The sequence below is a fragment of the Sturnira hondurensis genome, unplaced genomic scaffold, assembly GCF_014824575.4.
Source record: "Sturnira hondurensis isolate 20B ecotype Veracruz unplaced genomic scaffold, ASM1482457v3 Scaffold0021490, whole genome shotgun sequence".
NCBI classification, from domain to species: Eukaryota; Metazoa; Chordata; class Mammalia; order Chiroptera; family Phyllostomidae; genus Sturnira; species Sturnira hondurensis.
Genome location: NW_028094121.1, coordinates 2943437 through 2955577, shown reverse-complemented (window position 1 = coordinate 2955577; position 12141 = coordinate 2943437). Strand labels below are relative to the sequence as shown.

At 41.3% G+C, this 12141-nt stretch overlaps 1 protein-coding gene across 1 annotated transcript; it reads left to right on the top strand.

Annotated features, from left to right (window-relative positions):
- Positions 1-1146: 1146 nt before the first annotated feature.
- On the top strand, positions 1147-11489 carry AKIRIN1 (akirin 1). The gene is made up of 5 exons (XM_037032553.1): positions 1147-1495; positions 5654-5794; positions 8071-8205; positions 9534-9605; positions 9963-11489. The coding sequence occupies exons 1-5, from the start codon at positions 1279-1281 to the stop codon at positions 9971-9973; spliced, it is 576 nt and encodes a 191-aa protein (XP_036888448.1). The 5' UTR covers positions 1147-1278; the 3' UTR covers positions 9974-11489.
- Positions 11490-12141: the final 652 nt, after the last annotated feature.

Genomic DNA, 12141 nt, shown 5'->3' with positions numbered 1-12141 from the left:
TTCTGATATTTGTCAAACATAAATGCCAAAAAAAAGAATGACTTATAAAATTTGGAGAAACTGGGGAGGACCCAGAGTAAAAGCAACAGAAAGGGACAAAGAATGAAATGAGGTACAATACCATGTCCATATTCTTCAACTCAAACATTGGGGCATATTGATCAGGCACATCACCTGTTCCAGGAAAAGTACCTGAAATTTAGATTGTTCTGGAAACTCCCAGAGCTCCGTCAAAGCATACAGATCGCAGGAGTCATTGTCAATATTTAATGTATATGAGTAGTTTTAGAAAGGTTTTGACCTTTTTTGTGTCACGGATTCCTTGGACCTGTTCCCCAGTAATACACAGGCGCAGAAAAGTTTCTAAAAGTAGAACTGTCCTGTCACCGATTAACTTTTTCAAAATATCAAAAGCACCTGAACTGTCAGGTGCTTTTGATATTCAGCTTTTGTCAGCTGAATTCGCCAGCTGAGGAGACTGGCAAATCAGCTATCAGCTGAAATTCTTAACTCTCTGACACCATTCTTAAATGGTTTAAACCAGTTGGTTGTTCTCGGTTTGTTTTTAACATTTGTGAGGAACGGACCCCTTTGATGAACTGAGTATGAGTCTTCTCTCCTAAAATATAACCATCCCCCCCCAATTTTGCCCTTCCATGGGATTGATAGACTTCCTTAAATCCATTTTCAAATCTCACGTTATGTTTACATTGAGACTTCCTGGAGTCAGGGAAATGCCCTTGAGGATCTTTCAGAATCATCCTCTCTTTTATCACTGGGACTAGAACTAGGTAAAAGGAGGTTATGGGACCCAGAAACAGCGAACGACCCCCTCGGCCTCTCAACAATCCGCTCCGAGAACACCCCTCCAAGCTCTCCCCTCCCCCACGACCGGCCGCGCAGGTGCGAAAACCTAAAGGGCCACCCGCGAGCGACGGGAAGGGGTGGGGGGAATGGAACCCTGGGAGGGGCGGAGGCGGGGGCCCACCCTTGGTTGCTTGGTGACCAAATTCTCCGCCCAGGCCATTCCATTTCTTCAGTAGGGGGCGCCGCGGGCCGGACTGCTGCTGGTGGACCTCAAAGAGTGGCCTTCTTCCGGCTTCCCCCCCTCGCTGAACGGTGACCAGGTCCGTGACGTCACAGGAGGTGGGGCCAGGGCCGCTGCCGGGTGCTGGAGGCGCCATTGGAGCCGGCTTGGCTTGAGAGCTCCGCTGGGGAGCCGGAGGTTGGACGGTAACTTCCACCGCGTCCGTTCCTGGTCCCTGGCTGGTTGGCGGCATGGCGTGTGGGGCGACGTTGAAGCGGCCCATGGAGTTCGAGGCAGCGCTGCTGAGCCCGAGTTCCCCGAAGCGGCGGCGCTGCACCCCTCTGCCCGGCCCCACTCCGGGCCTCAGGCCCCCGGACGTCGAGCCAACGCCGCTTCAGATGCAGACCCCACCGCCGACTCTGCAGCAGCCTGTACCACCTGGCAGTGAGCGGCGCTTTCCAACTCCGGGTAACCGACGCTGCGGGCTTGGCAGGAAGCCAGGCCCTGGCATTTGGGGGTGGGGGTGGGAATGGGGGGAAGGGTTATGGACGCTAGGCTCATTTACCCACGGACCCCTTCTTTGCCCTGCGAAAAGGGAACTGGAGCCGCCGGGCCTGGTCGCTTCCGGGAAAGGGAAACATCCGGGAGAGGTAGTGGGGTCACAGTATCGGTTTTCGGTTTTCCTGGAGCTGGCGAGCCTGGAGGGATGGGCAACTAGAGGAAAATGGGAATATCCTTGACCGCTCCGGGCCCTCCGCGTCGCCCCAGCCCCTCCTGCCTCTGCTGCCTGGGCCTGCACTGAACCTCCCTGTAAATCGGTGGGCCCTGGAAAATTGGATTCTACTCACGAACCCAGCCTTGAGGTTGGGGGTTGGGGGCTGATTACTGGGAAGGGGCCTGAGTGTGTGCTGTTCCGCACTATACTGTAGCTTGTAGGAAGACCTGATTACAGAAGCCTTGAGGGACCGGAGGCCGCCGCAGAAAGTCATGGAGTCCTATTTCAACCTGACTAATTCTAAGGGACTGGCCGTGTTCTTTTATTGTATGGCTATTGTCTTGTACCATATATGGCTTGAAGTCGGTGGGCCGTTAGCTAGAATTTGAGAATCCTTAAACATACAGGGGTTCCGAAAGCAGGAATTCAGCTATCCGTAGCAGACAGACTCGCCTTCAATAAGGACATCGGTCAAGGAAAGGGGAAGGCTGGTGTGACATAAAGTTAAAAAAAAAAACTAACCATTGTTTGGAGCGTTGAGGGGAAAATGCATCAGAATTAATATTTGGTAGTTTTAAAAGGCTCCCGGAAATGGGGGAGGTCTCAAAACTGGACTTTGGTAAGTCATTTCTTTGTGTGTTTTTTCCTACTTTTCAAACATAAGCAAAACTTTGGAATGGCCTTAAAATCATTGTTTCTTTATACTCCCTTTCAGTTACCAATGTCTTTGGGCTTTATTTCCTTCTTTGCAAATCCACAATACAGATTTCAGGCCCACAGCCTTTGGCACTAGTGTTTTTGCGTTTGCCAGGCAAGCTCTCCTAGACTCATGTTCATCTCTCAGTGCTGGCATTTGAAGGACTTACCAACTATAACCGTATCTCACCTAGTCAGTCTTGCATACATTTTTTACCCATGCCTTTGCTCCATTTTCCTCGGCCCCACCTGGCCGTATTCTTGCCTTCCAACCTGATGCTTTCCCCTCCTATTTGCTAATCCAGATGCAGTCAGTCTCCCATCCATTACCTGACTAACCATGCCCTTGAGGAACTCTATTTGACTTTAAATTCCTTGACCACTTAATGTTTGCAAAAGTTCTTTGTGAAGAGCCCTTCAAGGGCAGAGGGTGTTGGCGCTCACTTAAAGTGATTCCCCGCCCCGCCCCAAGCTATGCAGGAATAGTCACATAATCTTTCTGGGTCTTTTCTTCAGCAAAATAAAATTAATACTTACCCTGTCTGATGGGTATTAAGTAACTGTATTGTTTCTTCTAATAATAATCTCTAGACTAATTTTATTGTCGTTTGTATTACAGCAAATTCGTAAGTGATTACTAAATGTATTTGGAAGCCTGAATGTGGCACAGTGCCATAATGGAAGCCACTGTTTGTTTGTTTTTTTTTAATCTTAAAATTTATCCTTTGCATAAATCATGCAAACTAGCACCTTGGTCATTTTTTGGTTAAATTATTTTGTTTAAATGTTCACTTGTAAAGATTGATATTTGTTATGTTCTTTAATGCTTATTGGAATATGGTTCTGTCATGAAAGAAACGAAGTATGAGTGATTCATTATTTAATGCTTTGGCTTATGAAAGATGCCTTCTGGGTTAAAAAGGAAGAATGAGAGGAAATATTAGTTGTTACACAAGTAGAAAGAATAAGGCCAACTAATAGAAAAGTGAATATAAAAATCAGTGATTTCACTCTGTTACATCCTAGTTATCTCAAGGGTTGTAAAGTTCTCTCAGAAATGGTCAGAAAATGTGTTTTTGCTTCACTTAAAAAAAAAGATGTCATAGCACTTTTTGTAGAAAAGGCCTATAAAATTAAGTCTTTTATTGCTTAAATGCGTGAGGTGGATGGATGCCAGAGATGAAAAGGGGTTACTGACCTCAGGGAGATGTTTGTAAACATGGAGTGAGTCTAGATGCAAAGCAATTAAGTGATCATGACTAGATCAGAATGAGGTATCATTTTAGCTGGGTCTTAAATGTTGGAAAGAGAGACAGCCCCATTTTAAGCAAAGCAGAATTGCTTGAGTGAAGGACAGAAAACCCACACGTTAAGGACAGGATTGTTTAATGCAACTAGGTTGTAGTGGGAGCTGGAACTGGAAAAATAATGGACTTAGTCTGATAAAACCTAGAAGCACAACCTCAAATAATTGGAGGCAGAGATTAAAATTATCCACTGTTAAAAAGAAATTTGCATTTTCATTTTTAAAAATGCCTTTGTTTTATGTGGCCTTCATGAGAAGAATTTCACATCTGCTTCCTTATTTTTCTCCTGTGTATACCATGTTTAGATTCTTGGACTTGCTAGTCCTTGTACCAGCCTCAAAGTTATACCTTACTTTCCATTTCTTCACTTTGCCATACAGGAGGCACTTAGAGGTTTATCAAAGACTTGTTCTCATACTTGTTCTTTCTTGTTTCAAGTTTTTGCAGTTGCTTACAACCTTATGTTGAATCTGGCCAAGTGTGTGCTTGGAGAATATATTTTAAAGATGAAACAAAGACTTCATGAATTCAGGGATCTAAAATATGAAGTTCATAGCATTCTTAAAAGAAAGCTTTGCCAAATACTACATTGTTCCAATGTTTAGGCTGAGTGTTACAGAATTTAGCCATGTACAGAGCTACTTTTGAGTATATGTCAGTTCCTGGGCTGTACCATCACTTGTTATGGCATTTTTTTAAGAGTTTTTTTTTTTTATTTTTTAGAGAGAGAGAGGAGTGGAGAAACATCGGTCACTTGCCTCTTGCATCCCCCTGACAGAGGACCTGGCCCACAGACCAGGCATTGCCCTGATTGGGAATTGAATCAGCAATCTTTTGGTTTGTAGGCAGGCACTCAGTCCACTGAGCCATACCAGCCAGGGCTGTTACAGTATTAGTATCTTTGATTCTGATTCTCACAACTTTATTGGGCAGGCATTTAACATTTATATTAAAGAACTAGGCTGAAGATCCTGCATGACTTCCCAAGGTCATAGTCACACAGCTAGGAAGAAGCAAAATGGCATTGTTAACACCACCACCCCCTATTTAAAAAAATACAGCTATAGCAAAGTGTACATTGGAATGTGAGTTGGGGGGTGATAAAATTTTCTGGGGTTTTTGTTTGTTTGGGGTTTGTGTGTTTTTTGTTTTGTTTTAGTGGGGGTTTTTGTTGTTTTGTTTTTTTGATAAGTATCGAGGCTTTATTATCTGGAAAGTGAATGTATATATTCTGCCACAAAACACATAAAAATCACATCCTTCCAGATTCTGTGTTGTCTCTAGGAATATACTTCAAGGTGGTTAGTAGTTTATGTGTCCTGGACTCCTTTTAATAGTGTTAAATTTGGTTTATTATTACCTCAACTCAGAATGGCACTCTGAATCCTACCAAATATTGCCTCTTATAGAATCAGAAAGTTCTTTTCTATGTAGTACTGTTCATGAATTCCAAGCAATAAATTTCATGTCTTCCCCTGGCTGTGGAAATAATGGTTTTTGCCTTCCTCTTCCCTAAAGATGTTGAGTCCCAAACAGGTGGTAAGAGACTCCTAGTACCCTAGTTTGTGAAATTGCCATTTAAAAGAGATTTTAAAAAATATATCTCTCTCTTAAGTGTAGGATTTTTCCCCCCTGTGTGTTTTACTAATTAATCCTATAGCAAACAGCAGGTCTGGTCTTTATTGTCACAGGAAAGCAAAGGGAATTTCCTCGGAGTGGCTTATGTCAAAATAGTTGTTATTCTACACATTGTTGAAATAATGACAACAAGAGGGCACACTTTGGGGGTTATAGGAGGAATATTATTCTGTATGAATATTTTTCTGGTTAATATTTGTAACATGGAGAAAGGACAAGAAATTTGAAGAAATCAAAGTGAATGCTCAGGTGTGTTTCTTTTTTCTTTAGAGCAAATTTTTCAGAACATAAAACAAGAATATAGTCGTTATCAGAAGTGGAGACATTTAGAAGTTGTTCTTAATCAAAATGAAGCTTGCACTTCAGAAAGTCAGCCTCACTCCTCAGCACTCACAGCACCTAGTTCTCCAGGTAAGTGTGCTTTAATTTGCACAAACATTTAAGAGTTTGTAAATAGTACTTAAAATGACGGTTTCCTAATTTAGAATCAATTTCATCTAAGGTAATAAAAGTGGTAAATTGTATGCATTATAAATACTATTGAAACCGTAGAATCGCGAAATCAGCAAAGACCTTTGATTTGATTGGCAGTTTCCCAGGTGCATGCAGTAACCACATTTAAAGTGCTTAGTAGCCACATAGAACAACTGTAGGACATTTTTATCATTGCAGAAAGTTGTGTGACAGCGTTGCTCTATAATACTGACAGGTGATGAGGGAGGATGTGCTCAGATAGAACCTCAGGGTTGAAGTGAATCTTCCTGGTCACATAGTTCAGCCACCAGTCTTGCCTGCCATATCCCTGCGAATAATCAGTAGGCCAATGCTTACACATCTCCAGTGCTGGCGAACTCTGTCCTTCAACAGTAGTTTGTTTCCTCACAAAATATTCTACTTCTTAATAGTTCTGAGAATCAAAAATTACCTTGATGAAAGATTGTCTTTTTATAGAACACAAATTGTTGTGGGCTAGGAGATGGGGTGGGGGTAGGGCAGGGGGGCTCTTAATGGGTAAGAGGTGTTACTTTGGAGTAGTATAAATACTTTGAAGCTCAATCAAGATGGTGGCTGTACAGCATTGCAACTATGGTAAATGTGACTGGATTGTTCACTTTACGTCAGTTTCACCTCAAATAATTTCTTTTAACTCATAAAGATTTTATTTATTTTTAGAGGGGGAAAAGGAGGGAGAAAGAAAGGGAGAGAAATGTGTGAGAGAAACAGCCTCTCTCACGCCTCCAACTGGGGACCTGGCCTGCAACTTAGGCCTGTGCCCTCACTGGGATTCAAACCTGCAACCTTTTGATCTGCAGGCTAGTGCTTAGTCCACTGAGCTACACTAGTCAGGGCTCAAATTGTTTTTTTATAACTCAAAAGTTTTGACTCTGAAACAACGCCCTTTTTAATTGCTCTTGCATGTGCATAAGTGATAAACTTTCAATGATTATAGCTAACAAGTCTCAATTTCCTCTTGAGATTTTAGTAATTTTGAATTAATATGTTATGGGTAGAGAAACAGTTACAAATTATAATTGGCCAGATGTTTTGGTCAAGTTTCATTTGTAGAGAAAAAAATTGGGTTTAAGCAAAAATTGATGTGTTTCAGGCCATTGAGTAGTTTATAGACTAAGAGGGCCAAAGAAACAGATTCCAGACTGTGCTTTGAAAAACAACTGAGGACTGGACCTCCAATGGAGCTGCTGCTGTTACCATGATCAGCACGTCGATTTCCATGTTGTCTGGCATTCCAGTGGATATTTTGGTTCCTAACTATTATCTTAGGAACATTTCACTCTTCTTGACCTAGATTCTAAAGGAATCAAGGAGAGATGGGTAGTGACTAATTGTCTCCCTCATTCATATTTAGTGATTTTGCTAACAATTTTTTATGTTGGGCCAGTCAGTTGGTCTCCTGTCCAACTTCTTTTCTTGTCAGAATCACCTGTGGAACTCTGAGTCAGAAGCCCTACTCCAGAATTAAATCAGAACATGTATATATATTTTGTGAATCCCACAGATAATTATGATGCACAACCTTGGTTAAACCTAGATCTGGTTGGTCTTCAAGGGTCTGAGTAGCTCTTGTGCTGTGAATCTACTTTTCCTAATCCAGACAAGAGGCTCTATATCAGCTTTAAACTTGTTATTTTTGTCATTTACCAGCATTGAGTATGGGCTCTGCATTGAGTATGGGCTCTGGCTGTTAGGGCATCAGAACTATTTTTTGATGTTTTGTTTGTTTTTAGATTTTTTTATTTATTTATCTTTAGAGGGGAAGGGAAGGAGAGAAGGAGAGAAATATCAATATACGGTTGCCTCTCGTGTGTCCCCTACTGGGAACTGGCCTGCAACCCAGGCATGTGCCCTGACCGGGAATCAAACCGCGATTGTGTGGTTCACAGGCCCGTGCTCAATCCACTGAGCTACACCAGCCAGGGCTAACAATTTTTTTATGCAGACCAGCTAGCACACCTGCATACATATCCTTCCCAATTTATGGGATGTGCCTTTGCTTTGTAAAACAAATGTCAGAAACTCAAAATTTTGTTAAAATATTCCATGTAAATTAGTGGAAAATGCCATTTTTATATACAATTTTTATATTCTGGTACTGTTTGCATGAAGGTACTAATTCTGAACCTTAGAACTAGAATTTAGTATGTAAACTAGATTTGTCTTTTTGCCAGGTTCCTCCTGGATGAAGAAGGACCAGCCCACCTTTACTCTCCGACAAGTTGGAATAATATGTGAACGTCTCTTAAAAGACTATGAAGATAAAATTCGGGAGGAGTATGAGCAAATCCTCAATACTAAACTAGCAGGTAGGCGGAGGTAGTGGCTACGGATTAACCCCAGTTAAGTAAATAGTAATTTAGAAGTAGGACATCATGCAAAGTTTAATGAGTTGTGAATGTTATTTCCTTTGGTGATTGTAAACATTTATATATTACATGGAAGGACTTTTCATTTACATTTCTGAAATAAGATAAACCAAGTTTTCTTCTGAGAATTTTTCATATGAACAAAGGCATTTCGAGTAGGCTATTTGGGATAGGGGGCCTGTAAACAGTGGTTGGGATAGTGCTGACCATCAACAGATGGTGGGGGGGTTGTGTGCTATAGTGAACATACTCAGACATCCTGGTGGGAGTCGGTGTGTGTAAGAAGTCAGTCGTCTGTGACTTGGGAGGTACATTAAAATTTGGAAAGCACAGCTCAGGCAAGAACAAAGGGAGTGATTCATGGTGGCAGGGTAGAGCCTTCCCAAAGGAAGGGATCTGAATTAGAAGTAGAAAGTACCTGTTTAGTGAAAGAGGATGATAATTGCGATCAGAGATGTTTTAGGCCACAACTCCTTCCAGTAACAGTACTGTTTTCCTAATTTGGTGACCCACACCATGTGGTGCCTCAGAGTGTTAATAGTTTTGCTTTAAGTTGAAAACTGTTGGGTTAGCAACAAAATTAAATGGATTTCTTTACATCTAATAATGTAGATTATAAAAAACTCTTATTTCCCTCTCCTAACACTGCCCCAGGATTGTTCAGATCAGTTATCTGTAAGTCACTTCTGTGTTCACAGACATCAGATTATCTTCTTTCAGCTGAGTTTCCCTTTAGAACAGATTTCTGTGGAACAGTCTACAGTTAGGCAGTATGGAATTTTCTAGCTTTCTAACCATCCCACCTTTTTCACTCCATGTCTGTTGACGTTTCTATAGCAAGGATTGAATGCGGTTGAGGAGCCTCACGCTCCATGTTCTGTAGGAGATGCCCAAATAGTTGCTGGCTTGTAGTAGTGACCATATCTGTCTGTTTTGGGATGCCATTATTAGTAGAGGATGGAGTTATAGCTTGAGAAAGAGACCATATCTGTCTGTTTTGGGATGCCATTATTAGTAGAGGATGGAGTTATAGCTTGAGAAAGATTGTGAAGGAAAATGTTATGTTATAGATGATCAGTGATCAAATCTAGGAGCCAGGGATTTGGCTCTGAGAACTAAGAGGTAGTAAGTAATATCAGAGTGACTGGTAGTTATAAGGAGGATCTGAGAGTGGATAATTTAAACTGGAAAGTTAGGTGTGACACTTCATTCTTGAAAAACTGGAGGAGAGTTTCCAGTGATAGTATATGCTGTCTTTTCCCTTACAGAACAATATGAGTCTTTTGTGAAATTCACACATGATCAGATTATGCGACGATATGGGACAAGGCCCACAAGCTGTAAGTATTGCCAAGTGTCCATTGAAATATATTTATTACCTAGCTTTTCATCCTGGAAAGGTAGTTTCAATTGTTAATTTATGAGAGTTGATTCCTTAGGCTAACTTATCAAGAGTGTGGTTGGAATTTCTTAATACTAAACATATTACAATTACCAGTTACTCAAATCGTAAATTATAACTATATCTCTAGACTGAACCAAGTCAGGTTTCTTAAATTCTTCAGAATTTAGGACCTTTTAAGTGATGACTCCTATCCTCCATGCAGTTTATCACATTTACTGTTAGTTGTTATTTTAAAAGCACAACACTACTTTTTCGTGTTCTTACACTCTTGTTTTTTATCCCTAATTTATAGACGTGTCCTGAAGCTTTCTTGCATATCTGGATACCAGGTTTGACCTCAAGAGATGGCTGCTGTGCACTTTTTGCAACTGGTTTGATATCACATTTCAGCTCCAACTTTGCATCCTGAGAACACTTAAAAAGTTTCTGCAGGTCCATTTTATACAACTTGAAAGACCTTAAAACTTTCTGGTTGCCACAAGCATATATTTCTTTTCTGCTCATCCAATAAACAGCTGTGCCCTACTGTGATAGATTTTCCAAACAAAATACCGAAGCAGCAGTTTAGCAAAATATGCCCTCAGTGGCACTCAACAAATGGAGTTTCCCCAAGCACAGTTCCGTAAGAAGTGTGTGTATGAGAGTGTGTATATGTGTGTGTGTGTGTGCGCGCGCGCATTTTAAGTTATTATTTGTATTGTGCAAATTTCTTTGATCTTGGGGATTCTGGCTGTGAATTTGATGCACGACAATTATGGTTAAAAATATTTGCTTGGTCTGTAGAAGATCAGTAATGTTTTGTAACCATATAAGTTGTAACAGTGGGTTGTTTTATGTGTAGGTTATTACTGTTAAGTACAGGGACTGTTTCCAGGCACAGAATATGAATCATACATTAGGCTGGATATTAGATGTGATTATGATGAAAAAGCAAAGGTCTATGGCCCTAGGTCAGTAAATACACGGTGAGGAATTAGAATGAACTGAAGACAGGCCGATTGATACATGGACTCTGCCTAGCCGTGTCAGATACTTTGACTCCAAGCCTTAAAATACTCATGTGGAGTCTGTGCTCACCTCATTCACCCGAAGAGCTCCCTGGACACTGAACCTCTGGAAATAAGTCTCTCCTGGAGCAGCAGGAGCATCACCAGGGTTTGCGTGGGAGCATAGAACAGGTGAGCTCAGGGCTGGGCCAGACCCTGTTGGCACTGCTACTTGGGGGGAGCCACTTCACCTCCGTGTCAGTTACTACCAATAGACTTGGATCCTTTGGTCAGGTTCTCCCGAATTCTTTTAAGAGGTGTCCATGTTCAACTGCTTGAGCTTTGTTTTGGCAACCCCTTGCCTGAAGTTGCTTACAGACTGTTCTTCACCTTGATTCCAAGGCTGAGGAACAGAAAGTAGCCTCTGTTTTGAGGAGGTGGAAGTTAAGTATACATTTATTTTTTACTGTGACTTGTTCAGGACCACATTTTACAAAATGCCTTGTTTCATTTATTGTTGTTTTTGGAAAGAAAAGTTCTATTAAAATTGTTTTAGTTTGAATATAGAATAGTTTTTTTAATTACAGCTTATTTTGAAAAATTCTGAGTGTAATTCAAATGTATGCCAATACAAGTAAGGTAATATTCAGAGACAGTTCTGATCAGATGGTGTAGAGAAATTTCTGGAGTATTCACATTGGAAGTTTCCTTATTAATGAATGTCTTTGACTTAAATCTAACCAAAAACTGCAACGTTATTCTTTGTACATTTTCATTATATAGTGTTAACAAGCTTAGTTGCAAATGAATAAAATACTTAAGCTATTTGTTTACCTTGCCTTCTTAATATTGTGATAATGTTTATTAAAGTAATTTATGTGAGGCTGCTATAGCCATTTCTCCACTCCAACATTATGTTCAAGAGTTACATATTTATATATTTATTTTTAACAATTTTATTTATTTATTTTTGGAGAGAGTGGTAAGGAAGAGAGGGAAACACTGATGGGTTGCCTCGCACATGTCCCTAACGGGAGCCTGGCCCGCAGCCCAGACGTGAGCCCTCCTGGGAGTCAAAGTGCCGACCTTTTGATGCCCAACATGCTGGGCCACACCGGTCGGGACTGTGGGCTTTTTTTTTTTTTTTTAAGCCCAACAGTGATCTTTTGATAAATAAAGAATTATTTTACTTCATATTTGAAGGGCAGTTTGTTTCATTTCTTTTTCCAGAGTAGTCCCTTGTTCCTGGACATAGCAGTGGCAGTAATGGGAGTGGCCGTACAGTGTGGGGTAGTCACACCAAAACATGGGAAGGGCAGCCAACTATGGGGGCCATCAGAAATCCTGAAGGGTGGGCCAGCATGGGGAATGCTGCTTCGCAGAAGTCCTGTTACAGGGTCCGTGTGATGTGCTCGGTCAGTATTTTAAGTGCCGACCCCATCCCTACCTGATAGCTTCTGGCTGGGAAGTGGAGTAAGTTTCTGT